Raw genomic sequence first — 23,032 nt, forward strand, 5'->3', positions numbered from 1 at the left:
TCGCACACTAGCAGCCACTTTAACATGAGCAAGCACACACTCATGCTGCACACGCCCACACTTATGGCCACAAAGGAAAGGTCACTTTAAAAAATAGTATAGCAACAGTAACAGTCTATTGCACTACCAAAGGACCTAGCATGTCCTCCATGCTCTGTAAATAACGTATGTACAAATACCGAGATGCCCCACTATGTTACCTGTTTATTGCACAATGTTGTTTTATTGGATTCTATTATATGTTGTACTACTGTATTGCACATCGTTGCAGGCAAGACCACCCGCATTTCATTGTATACTTGTATGCTGTGACAAATAAAACTCTTGACTTGAGTAGATAGTAGCTTGCTGCCTTGTCATAGCGCAATTAGACTGCCGTGTCAGGAGAGGGCGCTGTGCAAAAGTTCATCTGACATTTTAGCAGCCTAGCAGGTCAACAGCAGCTGATGACGCCTCTGGCCGCAAACGCGACCATTTGCCATGTGTGTGGCTAGCAGAGTGTAGTTGGACGGCTGATGGATCCATGAGACCCCAGTCAGAAAAAATATGTACACACACACTAAAAAAAAGAAAAGGAAATGCATCACGGAGGCATTAAGCCAAGTCGTGACGAGGCGTAAGTGACACGCATAGAAGTCCTAGGTCATTTAAACAAAGCTAGCGCTTAGCTCCTGGCATATAGTGGATGTAAAAACAAACACAAAAAAAATAAAGTGGCATTATGCAATAGTTATACAAAACAGACCAGGCCAACCCCCCCTTAAGTCAGACGGCGAGACAAATTTAAATAAAGCATCCAGGCGACACCTAACGTCACACAGTCAACCATATTTATAAGAAGGAAGAAATAGAGAATAATACGATGCTCTGCGCGTTAGCCATAACGAAGTGCTATCGGCCCAAATCAGGCTACTACCGCGTTTGGTACTGGTGAGGCCGGTGTTGAGGCCATCGGCGTATTTAGACCACTATCAGTAGGGCACGATGATCATATGTGCCCCACTGATAAAAAAAAAAAAAAAAAAAAATTTTTTTTTTTTACAAATGTTTTTTATTTCCCCTTTTTTAACATGATCAAATAATTATTATAATATTTTTTACTTCACTTTGAAATATTATAGTGAAATATTTTGCAATGTTGTCGCATTTATCTTGTTGAAATCCTCCAACAGGCTCTTTTTTGTAAGTTGACTGGTTTGCACACCAATAATAAAGTGCAATAATAGAATAGTAGAATATAGTAAAATTATGCAATAGAATGGCCAGAGTAAAATAGTGCTACAGTACAATCAACAGCGGGGTGTATTAGAAGGCTATGGTGAAGAGGTACGTTTTTAGCTTGTTTCTGAAAATATTAAGAGATCTAGCTTCCCTAATGTCCATAGGTAGTGTGTTCCATAACTTTGGTGCATTGTTAGCAAAGGCTGCATCCCCGATTTTCTTTAGATTGTGGCTTGGAACCTTCAATGGTAGATGATCGCAATGTTTATACTTTGTATATAAGGAAGAGGACCTTGAAATCAATTCTAAATGTTACCGGAAGCCAGTGTAGGTTATTTACGTTGATCCAAGGAGTAAGTTGCCCCATATTGCTCTGTAACATTTCTCTTTTTGTTATAGGACCGACTAGTAGGATTTCAGTTTTGCCCTCATTTAATTTTAGGAAGTTGTTCGTCATCCATTTGTTTATTGCTAAGAGACAGGCGGAAATGGAGTTTATAGCTGTGTGATAATTTGGTTCAGCGGAGATGTACAATTGTGTGTAATCTGCGTAACTATGGAAACATACATTGTGCTTTCTTTTTTTTTTTTTTTTTATTGGTCTTTTTCCCCCTCCATTTTCCTCCGATTTTCTCCCATCCCAATGTTAGTCGTATGCCAATTCCCAGTCCCTTCCTGATCGCTGCGCACTTACCCCCCACAGTCAGATCATCTGGGAGAGTGGAGGCTACCACGTGCTTCCTCCGACACACGTCCAGCCAATCACCGCTTCTTTTCACCTGGCAGCGGGATTCTCATTGAGAGGGCGTAGCGTGTGGGAGGACCACTATCCCCCTCACGTCCAATCCACGCTTAGCAGGCGCCCCGACCGAACTGTAGGAGTCGCTGTTTACAACGACCCGGACCCACCCCGCCAGCTTCTCCCACCCTCTGATACAGCCAATTGTATCAGTGCAGACGGCCAGCCAAGCTGGTGACAACCCCGGAGCTGTGAGCTGGATTCGAACAGGCAAATCCAGCTCAGCTCCGGGGCTGGTGACGAACGCAATCTCCGCTCGGCCACCTAACCGCCCATACATTGTGCTTTCTAATGATGTCTCCTCAATGTTCAATGTTCAATGCAATGTTCAATGCAAGTAAAGCACTTTAACTTTAAGTATGACTAAATGCTTTCTTGACTATATATAGTAACTGTTCTAAAATGCATAGATTTCTATGTATTTTAGGGGTTTGGGGGGCTAGCTCTTTTTAAATATAAATGTCAGATTGTTTTATTTATTCTAGATTTCTATGCATTTCAGGAGTTTGGGGGCTGGCTCCCCAAATAAATAAATAACATAACCCTAACCTAACCCTAAAACCGAAATAAAGTTTTAAAAAAATAGTTACAAAATCCACCCATTTTCGCCCACAAACCGGCCAAACCGGCCAAATTTTTCCGCGGTCGCGCTACGCGCTCCCGATTCATAGTTTTGGTGCCCTTCTGTGCCCTACTGAGTGCTGGGTCTAGATACGCCCCTGGTGAGGCCCCTTTATGCCTGGTCCTCAAGAAGTCCAAGGCGTCCTCAGGCGATGAAAGATGTTTTCTCGCGCCGTCTTCGGTGTGATGATAAGTCTCGCAGGGAACTGAAGAGACGGCTTGAGTCCTTGCTTGTAGAGGGGCCCATGACGTCTTTGTAGCGGAAACGCTGCTCCACGACTTCTGGACAGTAGTCTTCAAAGATTAGGACTAGTATCCCTCTGTATTCCAGCATTCCCCTCCTCTTCCGTGCTCCCGGATAATCTTCTCTTTTATTCGATAGTGATGTAGGCGAGCAATAACCGCTCTAGGCCTGGAGCCGGGTGCTGGTTTGGCCCTGTGACACGGTCCAATTCGGCGGCGGTAGAGAGGACCTCCTTCCCCAGAATTTCAACCAGTACCTCAGAAAAAAAGTTGCTGGGCCGGTCGCTATGAAAGGACTCATCCAGTCCTATATGCGAATGTTAGACCGGCGGCTGCGGGACTCGACGTTGGTTAACTTAGACTTTAGCTTATCATTGCTCTCTTCTAGCACCGTACACCTAGCTCTAGCTCGTCACCCTGCCAGTCCAAGTATTCAAGCCGTCTTCCACGGAGGTCAGACGCTCGGCATGGTCATTAACCGACGTCCAGAGGCTGTCGAGTTTGGTTTCGAGCGAGGCAGCGGACGCTCTGATTTCGTTGGTTAAAGATTGCCTGAGCTCTTCAATTAGCCATCAATGCGGGTTATATCAGCGGAGCGTCGTCCTTCTTGGATTCATTTCTCAGTTGTCTCGTCGCCATTATGGTTCTTGCAGCCAAAATAAATAGGTAGAAACATAAAGGGGGTATATACAAAAAGGTTTAACCGAGTTGAAAATATAAAAGAGGCTTTTAGGACTAAATATAAAAATACATCGTGGCAATGAGCGACTACTCCATCCTCGACCCGGAACCGGAACCCTTACTTACTATTCTATTCTATTCTTTGTTATCTATGCTGTTCTGTTCTATTCTATTCTTTGTTATTCTATGCTGTTCTATTCTATTCTATTCTTTGTTATTATATGCTGTCTATTCTATTCTTTGTGATTCTATGCGTTCTATTCTTTGTTATTCTATGCTGTTCTATTCTATCTTTGTATTCTATGCTGTTCTATTCTATTATTTGTTATTCTATGCTGTTCTATTCTATTCTATTCTTTGTTATTCTATGCTGTTCTATTATATATTATCTTGTTATTCTATGCTGTCTACTATATTCTATTCTTTGTTATTCTATGCTGTTCTATTATATTCTATTCTTTGTTATTCTATGCTGTTCTATTCTATTCTATTTTTATCTTTGTTATTCTATGCTGTTCTATTCTATTCTTTGTTATGATATGCTGTCCTATTCTATCTCTACTCCTGTATACTCTGGTTATACTGAGCTGTGTCACTTTTACTCTTACTCATAGCATATATTCAGATAAAAATTCTTTATTGCCTTATTTATTGTAACGTATAATAAAACCAGACCTTCACCTTTGTTTACACTGTTTCTTTTTTATCTATCTAATTTTATTGTCTACATTTATGTCTTTCTACTATTACCCTGCCCATTTAAGCCTCTGTTCCGTCAATGTTCAGGCTGAAGATCAGCTGGAACACAGTCTAATCTGTCAGCCATCATGTGACTCTGTCATCCACGTCTTCACTATCTGCGTTGTGTTTGTGTTCAGGAAGTCCTGTGCTGCTTCCACTTCACTCAACACGTTCCCCACTGTTACTGGAATAGACAGAAAGGAGTGTGTGTGGAGAGAGAGAGAGAGAGAGAGAGGAGAGAGAGAGAGAGTTCAACAAGCGACGCGGGTTGCACCCGTGTCACAACCGTGACCCATTCATACCGACAGCTGACAGGGCTTATACATGGGCGTCTGTGTATGAGGGGTAGAGAGAGGAGAGAGAGAGAGAGAGAGAGGAGAGAGAGAGAGAGAGAGGAGAGAGAGAGAGAGAGAGAAGAGAGAGAGCTGACAGGGCTTATACATGGGTGTCTGTGTATGAAGGGTAAGAGAGAGAGAGAGAGAGAGAGAGAGAGAGAGAGAGGAGAGAGAGAGAGAGAGAGAGAGAGAGAGAGAGAGAGAGCTGACAGGGCTTATACATGGGTGTCCTGTGTATGAAGGGTAAGAGAGCGAGAGAGAGAGAGAGAGAGAGAGAGAGAGAGAGAGAGAGAGAGGAGAGAGAGGAGAAGAGAGAGAGAGAGAGAGAGAGAGGAGAGAGAGCGATGAGGTGGAAAAGAGAGACAGAAAGCGTGTGAGCTCAGTTCTCTTCGTTCCGGGTCTTGGTCGGTGTTACTCACATTGATTTTCTTGGCGGTGGATCGAAGTGCATCTATGCTGGCGTTGAGATCCTTCTGGGGGGAAAGACATCACAGAGATCTATGTTTAGAGGTCGGTACGTCCAGATCCGCCGGGCAACGCCGACTCAACGAGCCAGGATGGAGCGATGGCAACCCGGGAACGTCTCTGATGCCACTTATTGACCGCAGATAACAACTACAACTAGTCCAATCCATTCTTTTACGTTTTTTTTTCTGATCGGTAATATATTTGACCATTGTTTTGGGGTCACTGGACAAAATAATTCAGATAGAATCAATTTCCTTCCATTAGCGAGATCTCTCTCTCTCCTCTGTGTTACATTTTTTGTTTATAATTATTATATATAACTATATTCAGATCTAATCTTATTGCATATATTTATGTCTTTCTATTACCCTGCCCATACCTGTGCCTACCCTCCCCCCTCCCCAATGCTGCTATGATGCCCCAATAATAAAGGAATATGTCATCTTATCTTATCTTAGATTGGGGAATTCTCAGATGGCTATTGACCATATTCACACGTACGGTCATACAGATTCCAAATCCCAACTTGAGCATGACATAAGAGCAAAATGGCCACCACGTAGATACAGTCAATGCACTATTTTAGCCATGTAATTCAATGGTCTGATGTTCAGTAATAGTCACTGGTGTCAGTACACCAGGGTCCAGGGTTCCATTCCCGCTTGAGGACCAGGTCGCCGCTTTGCCAGGTACCCAGGTGGGGTATCTCCCGGGCCTTTCTGTGTGGAGTTTGCATGTTCTTCCCCCGTGCTCGGAAGGGTTTCCCCTCCAGAATATATTATAAACCCAATGGAAAAACATGCAGAACAGATCGCTAACGCTGTCGCGTCCCTGACGAAGACGGACAGGAGCACTTGGATTGGTCCCCGGGCACGGCGTGGCCCCATGTCTGCTCCCGGCTGCGTGTATCACTTCCGCAACGGATTTGATTTCCGGGGTTGGCCTGATTGGCCGCAACGGCCACGTGACACGCCGTGGACGCCCCCGCGGCAGCCGCAGCGGCAAGCGGGCTGCTGCTGGAGTTCACTTCGCCTTTCACATCGCTGCTGTTTAATAATATTGTCGCGTTGGCGAAAGCAGGATGAGAGAGCGTAGATTTAGCTGTGTATCATTTAATCATTTATCATTTAACATTTGAAAGGCATACATTGTTGTCATACAGAAGTACAGAATACTTGTATCCAAAATGCTTCTTACTGGCACTGTTAGAGACTGTGCTAGACAAATGAATGACTAATTCGGTCAGAAATAGCGTAACTAATAATGTTAGTAAGCACTGCTTATATGCTTATTATGTCTGCGGGGTACAGTAAACGTTTCTCCCGGTACATTCTGAAGAGCACACCGCTGTATGTTGGAGAACCAGCGGTCTTCCGCTCCTCCTCACTCGAGTGTGAGAGCAAAGCCGTGCGAGGGGGGCGGCACCTCAGCACAGCTCAGCCCTGTGTGACGCGAGCAGGAAGGAGGAGATGGGAGTCCTTCCAATCGGAATATGTTGTGTTGTGTTACTGCTTTCTGACCGAATTAGTCATTAATTTGTAGCTATAAAGACATATTCATAATCCAACATATGTGTAAAGAAACAACATATTCCGAATGGAAGGACTCCCATCTCCTCCTTCCTGCTCGCGTCACACAGGGCGAGTAGGGGGTATCTGCAGAGCCGCAGAGCCAGGCGTGGACGGGTTTGAGGCGGGGCTTCGTGGCGTAGACAAGTATTAGTGGCCTGGACAAGTATTTGCACTACTGCGCGGATGAGGGGGGGGGGGGGGGCTCTCTCGCTCGCTCCCTCTCTCGTTTACGACACATACACAACTTAACTTTCGTCTCGTTTACATCAGGGTCCCCCATTTTCAACGTCACTTTCGTCTCGTTTACATAGATCCCCCATTTTCAACTTCACTTTCGTCTCGTTTACATAGATCCCCCATTTTCAACTTAACTTTCGTCTCGTTTACATAGGTACATAGACAGTAATGTTACATCTAGACATTTATGACATACCAGATCTAGTAATAATAGAGTATATACATTTGAGGGGGAATACATTTACATTTAGTCATATAGCTGACACTTTTATCCAAAGCGACTTATAGGTACATAGACAGTAATGTTACATCTAGACATTTATGACATACCAGATCTAGTAATAATAGAGTATATACATTTGAGGGGGAATACATTTACATTTAGTCATTTAGCTGACGCTTTTATCCAAAGCGACTTACAAGTTCTGTACGACAAGCCATCAGGAAGGGCACAACTCTATCAGCTGAGTAACAATGTTCATAAAGTGTTGAGTGCTACAGTGTAGGTTAGTTTATTAGGACAAGTGCATGACAGTAAGGTTAGTTAGGGTTAGAGTTTTTTATTTTTATTTTTTAATTCAGAATGGTTGAAGAAGTGCGTCTTTAGTCGACGGCGAAAGATTGGACGGGTTTCGGCTGTCCTAACTGGGGTGGGAAGTGCATTCCACCATTGTGGGACAAGGACTGAGAATAGGCGACTTCTCTTTGATGACCAGGCAACAATTATAAGAAAAGAAAATGCTTTGCACCATATATTATCATGCAAGCCGCTGCCCAGATGTGGATTGGACTGCAGACCAGGCAGCCCAGACTATCATTAGCACTGCCTATACTGCCAGGCAACATTTGTAACCAAAATACACAAAATTGCACAAATGAGAAAGAACAATTACTTTTTAACGCAGCAACTACCATCGACCCATCTGTTCCTGATGAGAAACATCATAGAACACTTCAACAACAACAAAAACAAGAAGCGAATGGACAACATCAAAAAATTATTTGGGACAGCGGTGGAAATAAACAGCTACCACCAGGCTGTATTGGGTACATTTTCTACTTGCACTTGCATTAAAGATATTTAATGCATTAATCCTGTTTTAGGAAATAATGTATTAATGTCTTCATTCATCAAGTTCACTGTTCCTTACTAAGCTGTGTTTGTCATCTGCTTACAGTGTCACAGGAAGCAGTCCTTGATCTATCACTGGAAGCAGCTCAAGGTGTGCTCCCTGAAGCGGGTTCAGGTCTGCCCCCAGCAATGACAAGTAAGTGGAATTGCATGCCTGGGCCTTGAATTTAAGACATTTTAAGACTTTCTAAGGACCCAGGCATGCAATTCCACTTACTTGTCATCGCTGGGGGCAGACCTGAACCCGCTTCAGGGAGCACACCTTGAGCTGCTTCCAGTGATAGATCAAGGACTGCTTCCTGTGACACTGTAAGCAGATGACAAACACAGCTTAGTAAGGAACAGTGAACTTGATGAATGAAGACATTTATACATTATTTCCTAGATCAATTAAAAACAGGATTAATGCATTAAATATCTTTAATGCAAGTGCAAGTAGAAAATGTACCCAATACAGCCTGGTGGTAGCTGTTTATTGCCACCGCTGTCCCAAATAATTTTTTGATGTTGTCCATTCGCTTCTTGTTTTTGTTGTTGTTGAAGTGTTCTATGATGTTTCTCATCAGGAACAGATGGGTCGATGGTAGTTGCTGCGTTAAAAAGTAATTGTTCTTTCTCATTTGTGCAATTTTGTGTATTTTGGTTACAAATGTTGCCTGGCAGTAGAGGCAGTGGTAATGATAGTCTGGGCTGCCTGGTCTGCAGTCCAATCCACATCTGGGCAGGGGCTTGCATGATAATATATGGTGCGAAGCATTTTTTCTTATAATTGTTGCCTGGTCATCAAAGAGAAGTCGCCTATTCTCAGTCCTTGCCCCACAATGGTGGAATGAACTACCCACCCCAGTTAGGACAGCCGAAACCCGTCCAATCTTTCGCCGTCGACTAAAGACGCACTTCTTCAACCATTCTGAATAAAAAAATTAAAATAAAAAAAAATCTAACCCTAACTAACCTTACTGTCATGCACTTGTCCTAATAAAATAACCTACACTGTAGCACTCAACACTTTATGAACATTGTTACTCAGCTGATAGAGTTGTGCCCTTCCTGATGGCTTGTCGTACAGAACATGTAAGTCGCTTTGGATAAAAGCGTCAGCTAAATGACTAAATGTAAATGTATGCCCCCTCAAATGTATATACTCTATTATTACTAGATCTGGTATGTCAACACTTTTTTTTTGATCCACTTTTTCTCCCATTTTTCTATATTTTTCTCCCATCCCAATTTCGTATCATCCAATTCAACCCTCCCCTGTCACGAACGCTGTTTCTTGCCTCCCACAAGCCGGCTGCAATGTGGACTAAGTCATACATAGCACAAGTCCCCTCCGGTACTTGAGGTAACAGCAGTCGCATCTTTTCACCTGCGCAGCTCGATCTCTAGTGTCGAGGAGTAACGCGTGGGAGGCTCACGCTGCCCCCGACACTTCCTGATTCTACTGCGCAGGCGCACCAACCGACTTGTAGGAGTCGCTTGTTCACAACGTTCGATCCCCACCCTTCAGTTTTCCCTCCCCGTAATACGGCCAATGTGTATTACTGCGGACGACCAGCTAAACTGAAAACAATGTGGAGAGCTGGATTCGAACACGCGAATCCTAGCGTCTCCACACTGGTGGCGAGTGCCTTGCCCACTACACCACCTAGCCGCCCTGGTATGTCAACACTTTATGAACATTGTTACTCAGCTGATAGAGTTGTGCCCTTCCTGATGGCTTGTCGTACAGAACTTGTAAGTCGCTTTGGATAAAAGCGTCAGCTAAATGACTAAATGTAAATGTATTCCCCCTCAAATGTATATACTCTATTATTACTAGATCTGGTATGTCATAAATGTCTAGATGTAACATTACTGTCTATGTACCTATAAGTCGCTTTGGATAAAAGCGTCAGCTAAATGACTAAATGTAAATGTATTCCCCCTCAAATGTATACTCTATTATTACTAGATCTGGTATGTCATAAATGTCTAGATGTAACATTACTGTCTATGTACCTATGTAAACGAGACGAAAGTTAAGTTGAAAATGGGGGATATATGTAAACGAGACGAAAGTGAAGTTTAAAATGGGGGACCCTGATGTAAACGAGACGAAAGTTAAGTTGTGTATGTGTCGTAAACGAGAGAGGGAGCGAGCGAGAGAGCCCCCCCCCTCATCCGCGCAGTAGTGCAAATACTTGTCCAGGCCACTAATACTTGTCTACGCCACGAAGCCCCGCCTCAAACCCGTCCACGCCTGGCTCTGCGGCTCTGCAGATACCCCCTATTGCACAGGGCTGAGCTGTGCCGAGGTGCCGCCCCCCTCGCACGGCTTTGCTCTCACACTCGAGTGAGGAGGAGCGGAAGACCGCTGGTTCTCCAACATACAGCGGTGTGCTCTTCAGAATGTACCGGGAGAAATGTTTACTGTACCCCGCAGACATAATAAGCATATAAGCAGTGCTTACTAACGTTATTAGTTACGCTATTTCTGACCGAATTAGTAATTCATTTGTCTAGCACAGTCTCTAACAGTGCCAGTAAGAAGCATTTCGGATACAAGTATTCTGTACTTCTGTATGACAACAATGTATGCCTTTCAAATGTTAAATGATAAATGATTAAATGATACACAGCGAAATCTACGCTCTCTCATCCTGTTTTCGCCAACGCGACAATATTATTAAACAGCAGCGATGTGAAAGGCGAAGTGAACTCCAGCAGCAGCACGCTTGCCACTGCGGCTGCCGCGGGGGCGTGCCACGGCGTGTCACGTGGCCGTCGCGGCCAATCAGGCCAACCCCGGAAATCAAATACGTTGCGGAAGTGATACACGCCTCCCGGCTGCCCTTGGGGGGAAGGACAACGGGATGGGTCAAGCGCAGAGATGAAATTTCATCGGCGACCCAAAAATTGCATGTGTGTGTGTGAAACCGGTCTTATTTGACATGCCCTGAGTGGGAGTTGAACCCCGGGCTCCCGCGCCGCGGGCAACATCGCAGACCACGGTAATGTGTCTGGATGCCTTTTAAGGGGGAGTGAGTTTTACTTGCAGTACCGCTACGTGCCACAGTCACTTTACAACACTTGAAGTCCATCGTGACTGTGGATATAATCGCGGTACCTCCGTTACACTTACCCCCCTAAACTCACACCACCCAAGGCATCCGGGTCACGGCACCACTGAAACTGGTCTTATTTGACATGCCCTGGGTGGGAGTCGAACCCCGGTCTCCCGCACCACGGGCGACATCGCAGACCACTATACCAAGAGGTTAATTAACTTCTTGGTAATGTGTCTGGATGCCTTTTAACACTTTGAATGCCCATCACGAGATATCTCGGGTTATCAGCCCGCGGGTTGAATGCCCATAAAGAGAATCCTCGTGATTTTTTTTTTATTAGCGATCTGAATTCATATTTCATCAACCGAGTCTACCGTTGGTAAATCAGCCACCCCAGGCGCTCAGATGTGAAAAAAGCGCCCCCCTATCGTCTCCCAGATGGTAATGCACCCTTTTGGATTGAACTCAATGAAAATGGATGAGAAAAAAAAACTCCGGAATCGACATTTTACTTCTCACGCATGTAACCGGAGCCGATCAGATTCATTCTGGACCATCAGCACAGCGTGTAATATGTGTTTTACAGTATACGCGGTGGATCAATAAAAGGATTGATTTTTGGAATGGCAATCAGGAATTGGAATAATCCATTTGGATACCATCTGATCTCAGGTAAGGAATCTATTTTACCAGTCTTAGGATAATCAGACCTGTTTTCACGAGATATAAGCTTTTCCCCTATATGTGATATGGCTGTTTTGACTGTGCGAGTGATCAGGAACTAAGAGAATCGATTTACAGCTTGCGGCACCAGCGTGCGTACGTACACATATACTATCAATAATCTAGCGTTTATTTGAAAACTATTCATAAATAGGCCGAAAAATGACAACGTTCTAGAATATTACAGTATCAGGGCGTTTATCAGGGATTCTTTTTTTTCTTCTTGAAAACAAGGGCTTTTCAAAATGCTATAAAACGGAAATGAACCGATAAAAAAACAATCCGCTTCAACAATGTTGACTGGAAATGAGTCATTGATAAGCGACGGGCAGATAAGACATATAGCCATAATTTAAAACATAGATTAGGCGATATTAACGTTAACATTGAAGTGGATGGTGGGCATTCAAGCACTAAATGTGCGCCCCCTGCTGGGCACTGAAAGTGTTAAGGGGGAGTGAGTTTACTTGCAGTACCGCTATGTGCCACAGTCACTTCACAACACATGAAGTCCATCGTGACTGTGGATATACTCGCAGTACCTCCGTTACATGTGTTCCTGTGTGTGCCGCCCATCGCATGTGTGTGTCGCTGCATGACGACATTGTCAATGTGTGCAATGAATAAAGACGTCTTCAAAGTCCAGTTTAATCGTAATCTTTAAACACCCCCATGGCAGAGGCTAAGGGTTCTGGCTTCAAACTCACCAGCTGTGGGTGAAGAGTTGTTTCCATGTCAGACTGGATCTGTCTCAGGGCCCTGGCCTCCTTTATCAGATCTGTCCGAATCTCTTCGTCAGTCTGGAGAGAAGGAGAGAAGGACTGCTTAGTACACAGCACTGCTTCCCAGAGTGGGGCCTCCAGGAGACTCCCGGGGACCTTCGGGAGGTTCCAGGAAGAGGGCCCCCGGTAGAAAGGAGGAATAGATCCAATTTCAATATCACTTCATTCACTTTGAGTCAGCAAGTACAAATGGTCGATGGTGCATTTATATGGCAGCTTTTATCCAAAGCGCTTTACAATTTGTTCCTCACATTTTCCACCATTGACAGCAGAGGCAACCATGCAAAGTTTAGGGGTTAAGTGTCTTGCTCAAGGACACTTCGACACGCTGCGCGGGAGGAGCGGGAATCGAACCGGGAACCTCCAGATTACCAGACAACTGCTCTACCTCCCGAGCCACTGTCGCCCCCTATTCTGACCACCGGGTTCACTCTCGCCACTTACATTGTTTTATTAATACAAGCTTCGTAACTATCATTTACAGAGCCAATCACAGATCTGCAGCTACTCAGGAATATTATATGAAGCTGCGTGTGTGTGTGTGTGTGTGTGTGTGTGTGTGTGTGTGTGTGTGTGTGTGTGTGTGTGTGTGTGTGTGTGTGTGTGTGTGTGTGTGTGTGTGTGTGTGTGTGTGTGTGTGTGTGTGTGTGTGTGTGTGTGTGTGTGTGTGTGTGTGTGTGTGTGTGTGTGTGTGTGTGTGTGTGAGTCCTTTAGGACTGCAGTCTCATGCTGAACAGGTGTTTGTTCAGTCTCTTCTTGAGGGCATCAACACGACTTGATGTGATGTTTCCAACAGCAGCGGAGGGGAAGGCTGTTCCATGTTGTTATAGCAGAGTGAAGAAAGCTCCTGTCAAGGCTTTTGGTGTTAGTTTGTTGTTAGTTTGTTAGTTTAGTTAGTTTGGTGTTAGTTTGGTGTTAGTTTTGTGTTAGTTTGTTAGTTTAGTTTTAGTTAGTTTGGTGTTAGTTTGGTGTTAGTTTGGCTTTAGTCCTGGGGAGTGACACCTGTAGTACAGGCGGTTACTCGACTACGATAACGGTATTCTCAGATGGGGACCACTAACATCTTATTAAATGAGGGTTTGTGGTCTAATCCATACCGAGTGGACCTATCTCAAACATGATACCTTAGAGCTCCTGGTATTTGACTTAAGCCATAAGCTCCTGGGCCCTCATTCATCAACGTGTCTTACGCACAGATTTGTGCTTACCCTGTGCGTACGATCATTTCTAAGCAAAGAGTGGGATTCATCAATTTCAACTTGAACTTGACTTAGTGCTTATGTGTACGCACAGCTCGGAGCACACTTAGCTGACGCCCAGTGGTAGAATATATTATTACAACAAGGAAATGAGCTTCTGTGCATAATAACACTGGCATGTTCTGTATGAACCGTAGTTCATTATAGTTCATTGTAAAATAGCAACAGTAGTGTAATTATGGTCAAAACCCTATAAATAGCATTTGGAATAATAGATCTTTCTCTCAGAAGGAATGCAGCATGGTTTATATAGCGTTATCGGAATATACGGGGTGTAGGCTACTGACTGACTGCGCTCCGCGTAGCTTGATTGATTGATTGATTGAAAAGTTTATTAACAGATTGCAGAATGGGTACAGTACAGTACAGCTCAGTACATACAATTGTTAAGGGGATGCAGACCAGAGAAAGACTTTCGTCTTGTTTACATCAGGGTCCCCCATTTTCAATTCATCATAAATCATAAAGCTCAACTCGTTATTATTTTGCGCACAGACCGCAGAAACACGGGAACGTTTTGATTATATTTAAAAGGCTTTACGTTAAACGGAACAAGTGGAATTTCGTAGCTGTAAGCAGAATACAAGTCATATGAACACCCACGATATAGTGTTCTTCCCCCTTTTTACTGTATAAGAAAGAATAGAAAACGCATTGCAATGACACCAGATAGTGGACAGACTATGTATATGATGGGATTCAAGTTCGCGTTTTTTTTTGATCATAGGCATGCTGTCAGAGTATGATATCTTAATCAAACATTCTAGAACATTTGTCGTCACAGATCATGTCCTAATAGAACATAGGCTATGGCATGGTCCATCGTGATATTGTGTGGACTGTTATTATTACTGTACCGGTACCACCCATTGTGACAACAGCCTTGTGAGTCCCGCACACAAACATGATGGAATTCAAGTTCATGTATTGAAAGGCAGGCTACATCATACATGCAGTGAGATTCATTGTTCTTGTATATGCTCTCGTATTATTGTTTATATAGGCTACCCAATACTGACATCAAAATAGATTGTAGTATGCCTCTAGAAATCATATGCAGCAGGTAGAAAATTTACGGGAGATCCATCGCGATTTGGAATAAAATTGAGGAGAACTTTAATCCCTGGGTATTAATCAAACAACACGGGAAAAGGCAGTCATATTCCAGCGCGGTCTTTATTAGTGTTTGCGCTGCCCAGGCAGCAATGGTTAATAGATATCATATCCGACATCACCGTTCTCATAACACGCTTCCCTCGGCTTAGTCCATTTTTCCACATTTCATGGGGGTATACCATTACCGTATATGGTTAATCGGGGCGGTTCTGGTATGCAAATACTTAAAACAGTGCACAAGCTCAAACGTAGGATCAATTCATCATGACAGGTGTGCGTAGAACCTGCGTACGCACGTGTGGTAAATCCCGATTTTCCTGTGCGTACACTGATTCTACATTCTGTGCTTACGTGTGGAAATAGAACATGTTCTACGCACACGTTGATGAATGAGGGCCCTGATATTTAGGAATGGTCAGAGGATCACATTTCAAGTCAAGTCAAGTAATTCGAATACACATTGAGGCATCCTGTGTACCCTCGTACAATGGAGCGAATGAATATTGTACATTGCCATTTACAGTGTAAAGTCTGGGTAAATATCCAATATGTTATTCAGGAATGAATAAGAGACGTGTTAATTAGTAATTTCTCACTTGGAGGGTAGCGAGATTGTCGAGTATGGCTGCAGTCGTGGTCAGATTAATGTTGTTGATCTGAAAGAAGATAGAGATACAGAAACATTATTATTATATTACACAACAAGGTAATGGATATATAAGAGCTGTTCTGATGCCCTGTGATTATTGTTTAAATATGATTGGCCCTAGGAACAATGCAAGGACAATTTAGAAGGTTGTCATCTTGCTGAGGTCACAGTGCAGCAAGGTGCAGAAAATACATTAAAACATAATTTCATTCCAATAAACACTTAAGATAAAAAATACATAAAACTCGTACTCTACAATATAAAACAACACATATACAAAATAAACTGCTTCAGTTTAAAATTGTTGGGTGGCTAGGCAACCATCCCTTCACTACTCTTTTAAAACCTCATATACGGATTTGCCCGCCCGACACCACTTTGGCAACCTCTAGCGGCTCGGTGTGCATATTTTGTATACAATATATATATCAAATTAAAGGCATTTCAGCCGACAAAATACATTCAGCGGTTCTCGAGTTACATGCCGATATGTGAGGCGTGCGCCAAAGTCATTAGCAGACTTTAACTTTTTCCGAATACCACTCCCGACTCCCGACTCTCTAGCTCCGTCAATCATTTGGCGATCTCGAAAATTATTGGAGGGTTGTAACCAATGAGTGTGGCTTTCCAATGATATCCCACGTGGGGATGAGCGAATCAGGGATCTAGGTGAAAAGTAACAAGCGAAAACAGGAAGTAAAAGATGCGCCGAATGCATTGGAGTCTATGAGAAAATGAAAACCTGCAGACCTTTTTCTTTCTCATATTTTACCAAAATCGTGCTATATCACTCATTTCTGAACGGATTTCTATGCAATTTAGACATGTACTACACAAGACTTCAGGCTATGGACCCAGGGTGTTTTTTCAGCCATACGAATTTTCTTGGAAATATAATTTTGGATATTGCACAGAAAAACGTGAGTAACAAGTTTTTCTACAACTCAAGTTCAGACCTATGTTACTCTATTTCCTTAGCACTAAAAGTAAATGTTCTTGTTTTCTTTTGTATCAGAAACTTCAGAATGTTATCTTTCAAAAGAGACCATGCATGTGCTATACGTATAAAGTATAGTATTTTGGTTTGCAAAAAAAGTATGCAGTCCTCAAGTTCAAGTTAAAAAATTGCCACTTTTGGGGGTGCCTGTTAAGAGATTAAAATGCCTAATCGTGACCATTTCTTTTATCTGAGATGGTAGCTGGTTGCATTGTATTACTGCTGAATACTGAAAGGTATTTTTCCCAGCCTCACTCTTAATCCTACAGGGGACAATATCCGTTACACTTGCTCTGGTGGCATAGCCATGAGTCTCCCTGACGAGTTTAAAATAATCTTTGGAACAGAACTGCTCATTATTTTATGGGTAATACTCAGCTTCAAATGATTAATTCTGTCTTCAAATGACAACCAATTTAGTTATATGAACTGGGAGTGGCCAACATGGGTACGGGAAGATAAATTCAAAACAGTCCTAATCAATTTATTCTGGGATGTCTGTAGTTTTATTTTGATGTACATAGGGGTACCACTCTGTACTTGCATAGTCATAGTGGGGTTGAATTAGTGCCATAGCCAGCCATTTTAATATCTAAAAATGTTGCCTTTCTGGCCAAAAATGTAATCTTTTGGTTGACTTTGGCTATAACTTTGAACCCCATCTTCTCCCCTGTGAGAGACTGATCCATTACACCCCCCAAATAAGTGACAGTTTTTAGTTGCCACTACCGTGTCACCAGCCATAACATTGAAGCCAGGTGATCTGCCAAATTTCACTTTGGTCCCAAAGAGAATAGACTCCCGTCTTTACCGGGATGAAGAGAGAGCCTATTAACGGAGAGCCATTCGCTCACACTATCTAACTCTGCACCCATATACAGCTCTAAACCATGCTCTTGTGCCTACCTTCTGTGTGGCAGCAGAGAAGTCGATGTCTTTGGCCTGCCCAGTGAAGTTGCTGAGCTGGTTCTGGACCTGCAGGCTCAGCAGGTTGATGGAGGGCAGGTGGATGTCGGCTTCGGCGAAATTCTTCTGGATCTCATCAGTATACTGGAGCAGAGAGAGAATGAAGCAACACCTGGTCATTTAGAATTTAACCCTCTTGTTTTTCATCGCCAGGCAGTTTTCATATTATGGGGGGGTGGGGGGGGGGGGGACATTTGTCCATCAGCTATGCTTAAAACTACTTTCTAGCACTGCTTGTAGACTAATCTTAAAGGCAACATTATGGCAAATGTGCTTACCGTCTTCTCCAGATTCAGATAAGAAGATAGATACCAATTTCCTCTCTGTGCGTTCAGTAGAAAGCTATCTGGCTACAGGCTAGCCTAGCTTAGCACAAATGAATGAAAGCTGATACGGACCAGCTAAACGAACGTAAGTGCATTTCCCATAATGTTGGTGTGTTCCTTTAACCACAGTGTTTCAGTGAGTGAGTTTTTGTTCTTTTTTACTATGTATTAAAAAAAATAACATAATTCAAAATGTAAACATATCCTGTTATGTATGATGCATAGAGTTACTAGGCTACGTGGAAAAACAAACCCAGTCTATAGTCACGATGCTTCGAGTGACTTCGATTATAAGGTAAACATCGTACTGAGGGAGTGAGATGAGCTGGGAGAGATCAACCCTGCGCAGATCACACACAGGGAGATCAGTTTGACCGCATCTTGATTTGATTTGATTTATTTGGATCTCTTTTAGCTCATTGGCTAATCTTCCACTCCGAGTCCATTGAAAAACATTTAGACAACATTAAAAACATTTAGAAAACATTTAAATATACAATAATTAATACATAATATATTCATATTCATTAGGGATGTTCGATATTGGCTTTTTTACCGATACCGATATACCGATATTGTCCAACTCTTAATTTCCGATACCAATATCAACCGATATCAACCGATACCGATATATGCAGGGTTCCCCCCCCCCCCCCCCCCCCCCCCCCCTGCCCCCCAAAAAACGGAATAATTTCAGGTAATTAACATTACATATCTCTTGTTGTGGAATTAACACAACATTATGCATACTTTTGACAATAAATAAAATCTGAATTTGTTCTTACTTGCTTGCCTGGGTAAATAAAGGTTAAATAAATGTAATTTTTTTTTTTTTAATTAAGATAAAAAAAAAGAAATTAAACCGATACCGATCATTTCCGATATCACATTTTAATGCCAATATCGGTAGGCCGATAATATCGGACATCCCTAATATTCATACATCATTTTGACACGCTGATACATCACACATAAACCTCCAACCTGGCAACATAAACCTCAATAAAAGGTAGTGTAATGAGTTCCATGATTTAACGGTTCTGAAAAGGAAAGTCCTTCTTCCCATTTCAGTTCTTATTCTCTGTAAAAACAGATTGATGTTTGTCTCTTATTCTCGTGTTGACTTGATGTTTATCACATACTAAAAACAGTGTGTTCTAATCTAACCCTTTCACTACCACACTACATAAGGTTAACGCTTTCACTACCACACTACATAAGGTTAACGCTTTCACTACCACACTACATAAGGTTAACGCTTTCACTACCACACTACATAAGGTTAACGCTTTCACTACCACACTACATAAGGTTAACGCTTTCACTACCACACTACATAAGGTTAACGCTTTCACTACCACACTACATAAGGTTAACGCTTTCACTACCACACTACAAAGGGTTAACACTTAACTACCACCCTACAGACGGTTAACCCTTTCACTACCACACTACAGAAGGTTAACGCTTTCACTACCACACTACAGACGGTTAACCCTTTCACTACCACACTACAAAGGGTTAACACTTTAACTAACTACCACCCTACAGACGGTTAACCCTTTCACTACCACACTACAAAGGGTTAACACTTTCACCACCACACTACAGAAGGTTAACCTTTCACTAATGCGTTAGTGAAAGGGTTGACCTTCTATAGTGTGGTAGTGAAAGGGTTAATACAAACCGGCTGTCCAAATCTCTGAATTCCTGAAATCAGTGCAAGAGAAGCAGTTCACTCACACCCCCCCCCCCCCCCCCCCAAAGCTTCAAAGCTATTGCAGACTGACTGCGATTATGCGGTGAACTATCACGTTAAATGACAGCCACTCCACCGCAGCGAGCTGCTGTACCACACTCAGCACGGGGCGAGACCCCCACAGGTTCTGTACGACACTCAGCACGGGGCGAGACCCCCACAGGTTCTGTACCACACTCAGCACGGGGCGAGACCCCCACAGGTCTGTACCACACTCAGCACGGGGCGAGACCCCCACAGGTTCTGTACGACACTCAGCACGGGCGAGACCCCCACAGGTTCTGTACGACACTCAGCACGGGGCGAGACCCCCACAGGTTACTTACTGTCGACACGTTGAGCAGCTTATCAAGGTCGAAGTCATCAATGTCATCCAGGTGGAGCGTCGTCCAGAGAGACTTGTTCTGCTCACAGTCACTGCACACACACACACACACACACACACACACACACACACACACACACACACACACACACACACACACACACACACACACACAAACACACACACACAAACACACACACACAAACACACACACACACACACACAACACACACACACAAACACACACACACAAACACACACACACACAAACACACACAAACAAACACACACACACAGTGAATGTAATAAATACAAGTGTGTGAATGAGTTTCTGTGTGTGTGCGTGTGTGCAGGGGCGGACCTAGCCCATTTGGCGCCCTAGGCGAGATTCACCACTGCCCCCCCCCCCCCCCCCCCCCCCCCCCCAAAATGTTTTTTTTTTTTTTTTGGATTTTTTTCTTCATAGTTCTCTAACGTTAGTCTTTCTTTCCTCAACGTTCAATTCTATAAACACTTGACCGATACCCATCAATGCACAGCGCTCTAGCATGTTCTGACTGTGAACACCTAAAGCTGAGGCTCAGACCGACCGACCGTTTTAGATTTTTGGCTCATTTCCCCTTATGTTAGAATTTTTTAATGTAAAAATAATGGTTGCAGAGGGGGGCGCCAAAACTGCACAAAAAAATAAAAAAAATAAAAAAAATAAAAAAAATAAAAATAAAAATAAATTATTTTTTTATTTTATTTTTTTGGCGCCCCCCTCTGGGTGGCGCTCTAGGCGACCGCCTATATCGCCTGTAGGAAGGTCCGCCCCTGCGTGTGTGTGCGCGTGTGCGTGTGTGCGTGTGTGTGCAGAGGTATATACCTGTAAACGTTGGTGATTGTCAGGTTGGTTTTCAGTCCTAACTTTGTAACAAACTGCTGAAAGTCTGGTGGAATCAGGCCTGGAGTGTCTATGAACTGTAGAGGGAGGGGGAACACACTGATGACACCAAACAATACCCATTACTTTAACTCAACAGTAGATCATTCATTTGGGATAAATAGTTATAATCCATTTTTCTCCATCAGAGAGATCAAGTGCGTTGATTTCTGACACATTACGCGTGCGTGTGTGTGTGTGTGTATATGCATCCATATGTATGTATGTGTGCGTGTATGTGTGTGTGTGTGTGTGTGTGTGTGTGTGTGTGTGTGTATATGCATCATATGTATGTGTGCGTGTATGTGTGTGTGTGTGTGTGTGTATTTGTGTGTGTGTGTGTATTTGTGTGTGTGTGTGTGTATTTGTGTCTGTGTGTGTATATGCATCCATATGTATGTGTGTGAATGTGTGCGTGTGTATATGCAACGCGTCATATGTATGTGTGCGTGTATGTGTGTGTGTGTGTGTGCGTATTTGTGTGTGTGTGCGTATTTGTGTGTGTGTGTGCGTATTTGTGTGTGTGTGTGTGTGTGTGTGTGTGTGTGTGTGTGTGTGTGTGTGCGTATTTGTGTGTGTGTGCGTATTTGTGTGTGTGTGTGTGTGTGTGTGTGTGTGTGTGTGTGTGTGTGTGTGTGTGTGTGTGTGTGTACCCACATTCAACAGTCTTCCGTTGCTCCAGGGTCGACAGACTAAGGTGAAGACATTCCCCGCCAGGAGGAACAGCAGAAGGACCAGGATCATGAACAGCCAGGCGGACAGGAAGCTGAACCCTGCACTCCTGCAACCACATCCAGGCCAGAGGTCACGCGAGAGATCAAATGTAAACATTAGAGATCGGACATTGCATCGTTCAATGAATTTGGGTACATTTTGTATCATATAAATACTAGGGCTGTCAAAATTAATGCTTTAAACTTTGGAGATAATTTAAATTAATTAAAGCATTAAAATAAATTAATCTAGATTAACACATCCACGCCGGAAAAACGGTTTACGACGTGTTTCAAGTTCATGTGAATTCTGCCAATCCACAGCGTACGACGTTATTGAGATCATATTTAATTTTTTCACCATGTTATTCATATTCCCTCACGGAGCCTGGTATGATGCAGTGGGAGCATGCACAACTCTGCAACGCTTCAATACTGCCACCTGGTGGATGATCAGCGAGTTGCCAAACCGGAAGTGGATCTCTTGTGATCCCGGTGCATCTGACAAATGCGTCCGGCACTCGCATATTGTTGCGGGACTGTATACACACGTCCGTGTGTAGCGATCGCTGCCATAACGCAATAATCGATACGATTTGGCCGTTTATTATGATTACACAAACCGGAAATGGATTTAGGGGATCGCCGTCAAATAAGTGGGATCTTTTTCCTCCAGTCTCATCGTCGAACGGTAAGAGGACGCTGACGTTACTTTCAGCCTGTTTGTTTATTATTATCCATGCAAACCGCTCTGATCAATATATCACCCATACTACATAAAGCATTTACTGACAATCACGGAATTATAAACGACCCCCCCCCCCGTTCACCCGCGCATGATCAGTCATAACGTTTAGGATCATGTACTGTTGAAATTTTTAATATAGCGTGTATCGCCAAACAAACAGGATTTGATAATCTATATATGCGTTTATGCCTATATCTCACGTTCTAGGAATTACTGCAGAAAACGATAAAAACATATTTATATTCTAGACGGTATTTTCGTATGAATATATGAATGAAAAAAGTAAAACGTTCCTACATCCTGAACGATAGATAATCGATGTTGAATGGGCCATAGTAATGTCAATTTAGCAATACAATTTAAAAAGTTATAGCCCTGCAAAGAAGGTAAACATCTCCATAGGCTTAGACTGGTGGCAGTGATCAAACATTGATGGATATAAGCGTGGCAGGGAATGTGTTAATCTATGGAGTGAAAATCTTCAATGTTCTGAACTTTCAGCAGTATATATTTGCTTGTTCTTTTTTTACATCGACTCATGTACCTTTTTGAAAATCATCTGACATGAAGATGGAACACATTTTTGTTGTTAATATGATTTATATTACTATTAAAATACTATTAAAATAGTATTTGAATCTAAAT

General features: G+C 43.0%; 1 protein-coding gene across 1 annotated transcript in view; it reads right to left on the reverse strand.

The window, feature by feature from the left end:
• Positions 1–23,032, reverse strand: part of prom2 (prominin 2) — an 82,528-nt gene that overhangs the window by 15,219 nt on the left and 44,277 nt on the right. Inside the window, 8 exon segments of the mRNA XM_084321857.1 lie at positions 4,420–4,489; positions 5,059–5,114; positions 12,530–12,622; positions 15,576–15,635; positions 17,532–17,675; positions 20,003–20,093; positions 20,870–20,964; positions 21,584–21,707. Of these exon segments, the coding sequence (XP_084177983.1) occupies positions 4,420–4,489; positions 5,059–5,114; positions 12,530–12,622; positions 15,576–15,635; positions 17,532–17,675; positions 20,003–20,093; positions 20,870–20,964; positions 21,584–21,707 (733 nt within the window).

Source organism: Notolepis coatsorum, assembly GCF_963971535.1.
Source record: "Notolepis coatsorum genome assembly, chromosome: 9".
NCBI classification, from domain to species: domain Eukaryota; kingdom Metazoa; phylum Chordata; class Actinopteri; order Aulopiformes; family Paralepididae; genus Notolepis; species Notolepis coatsorum.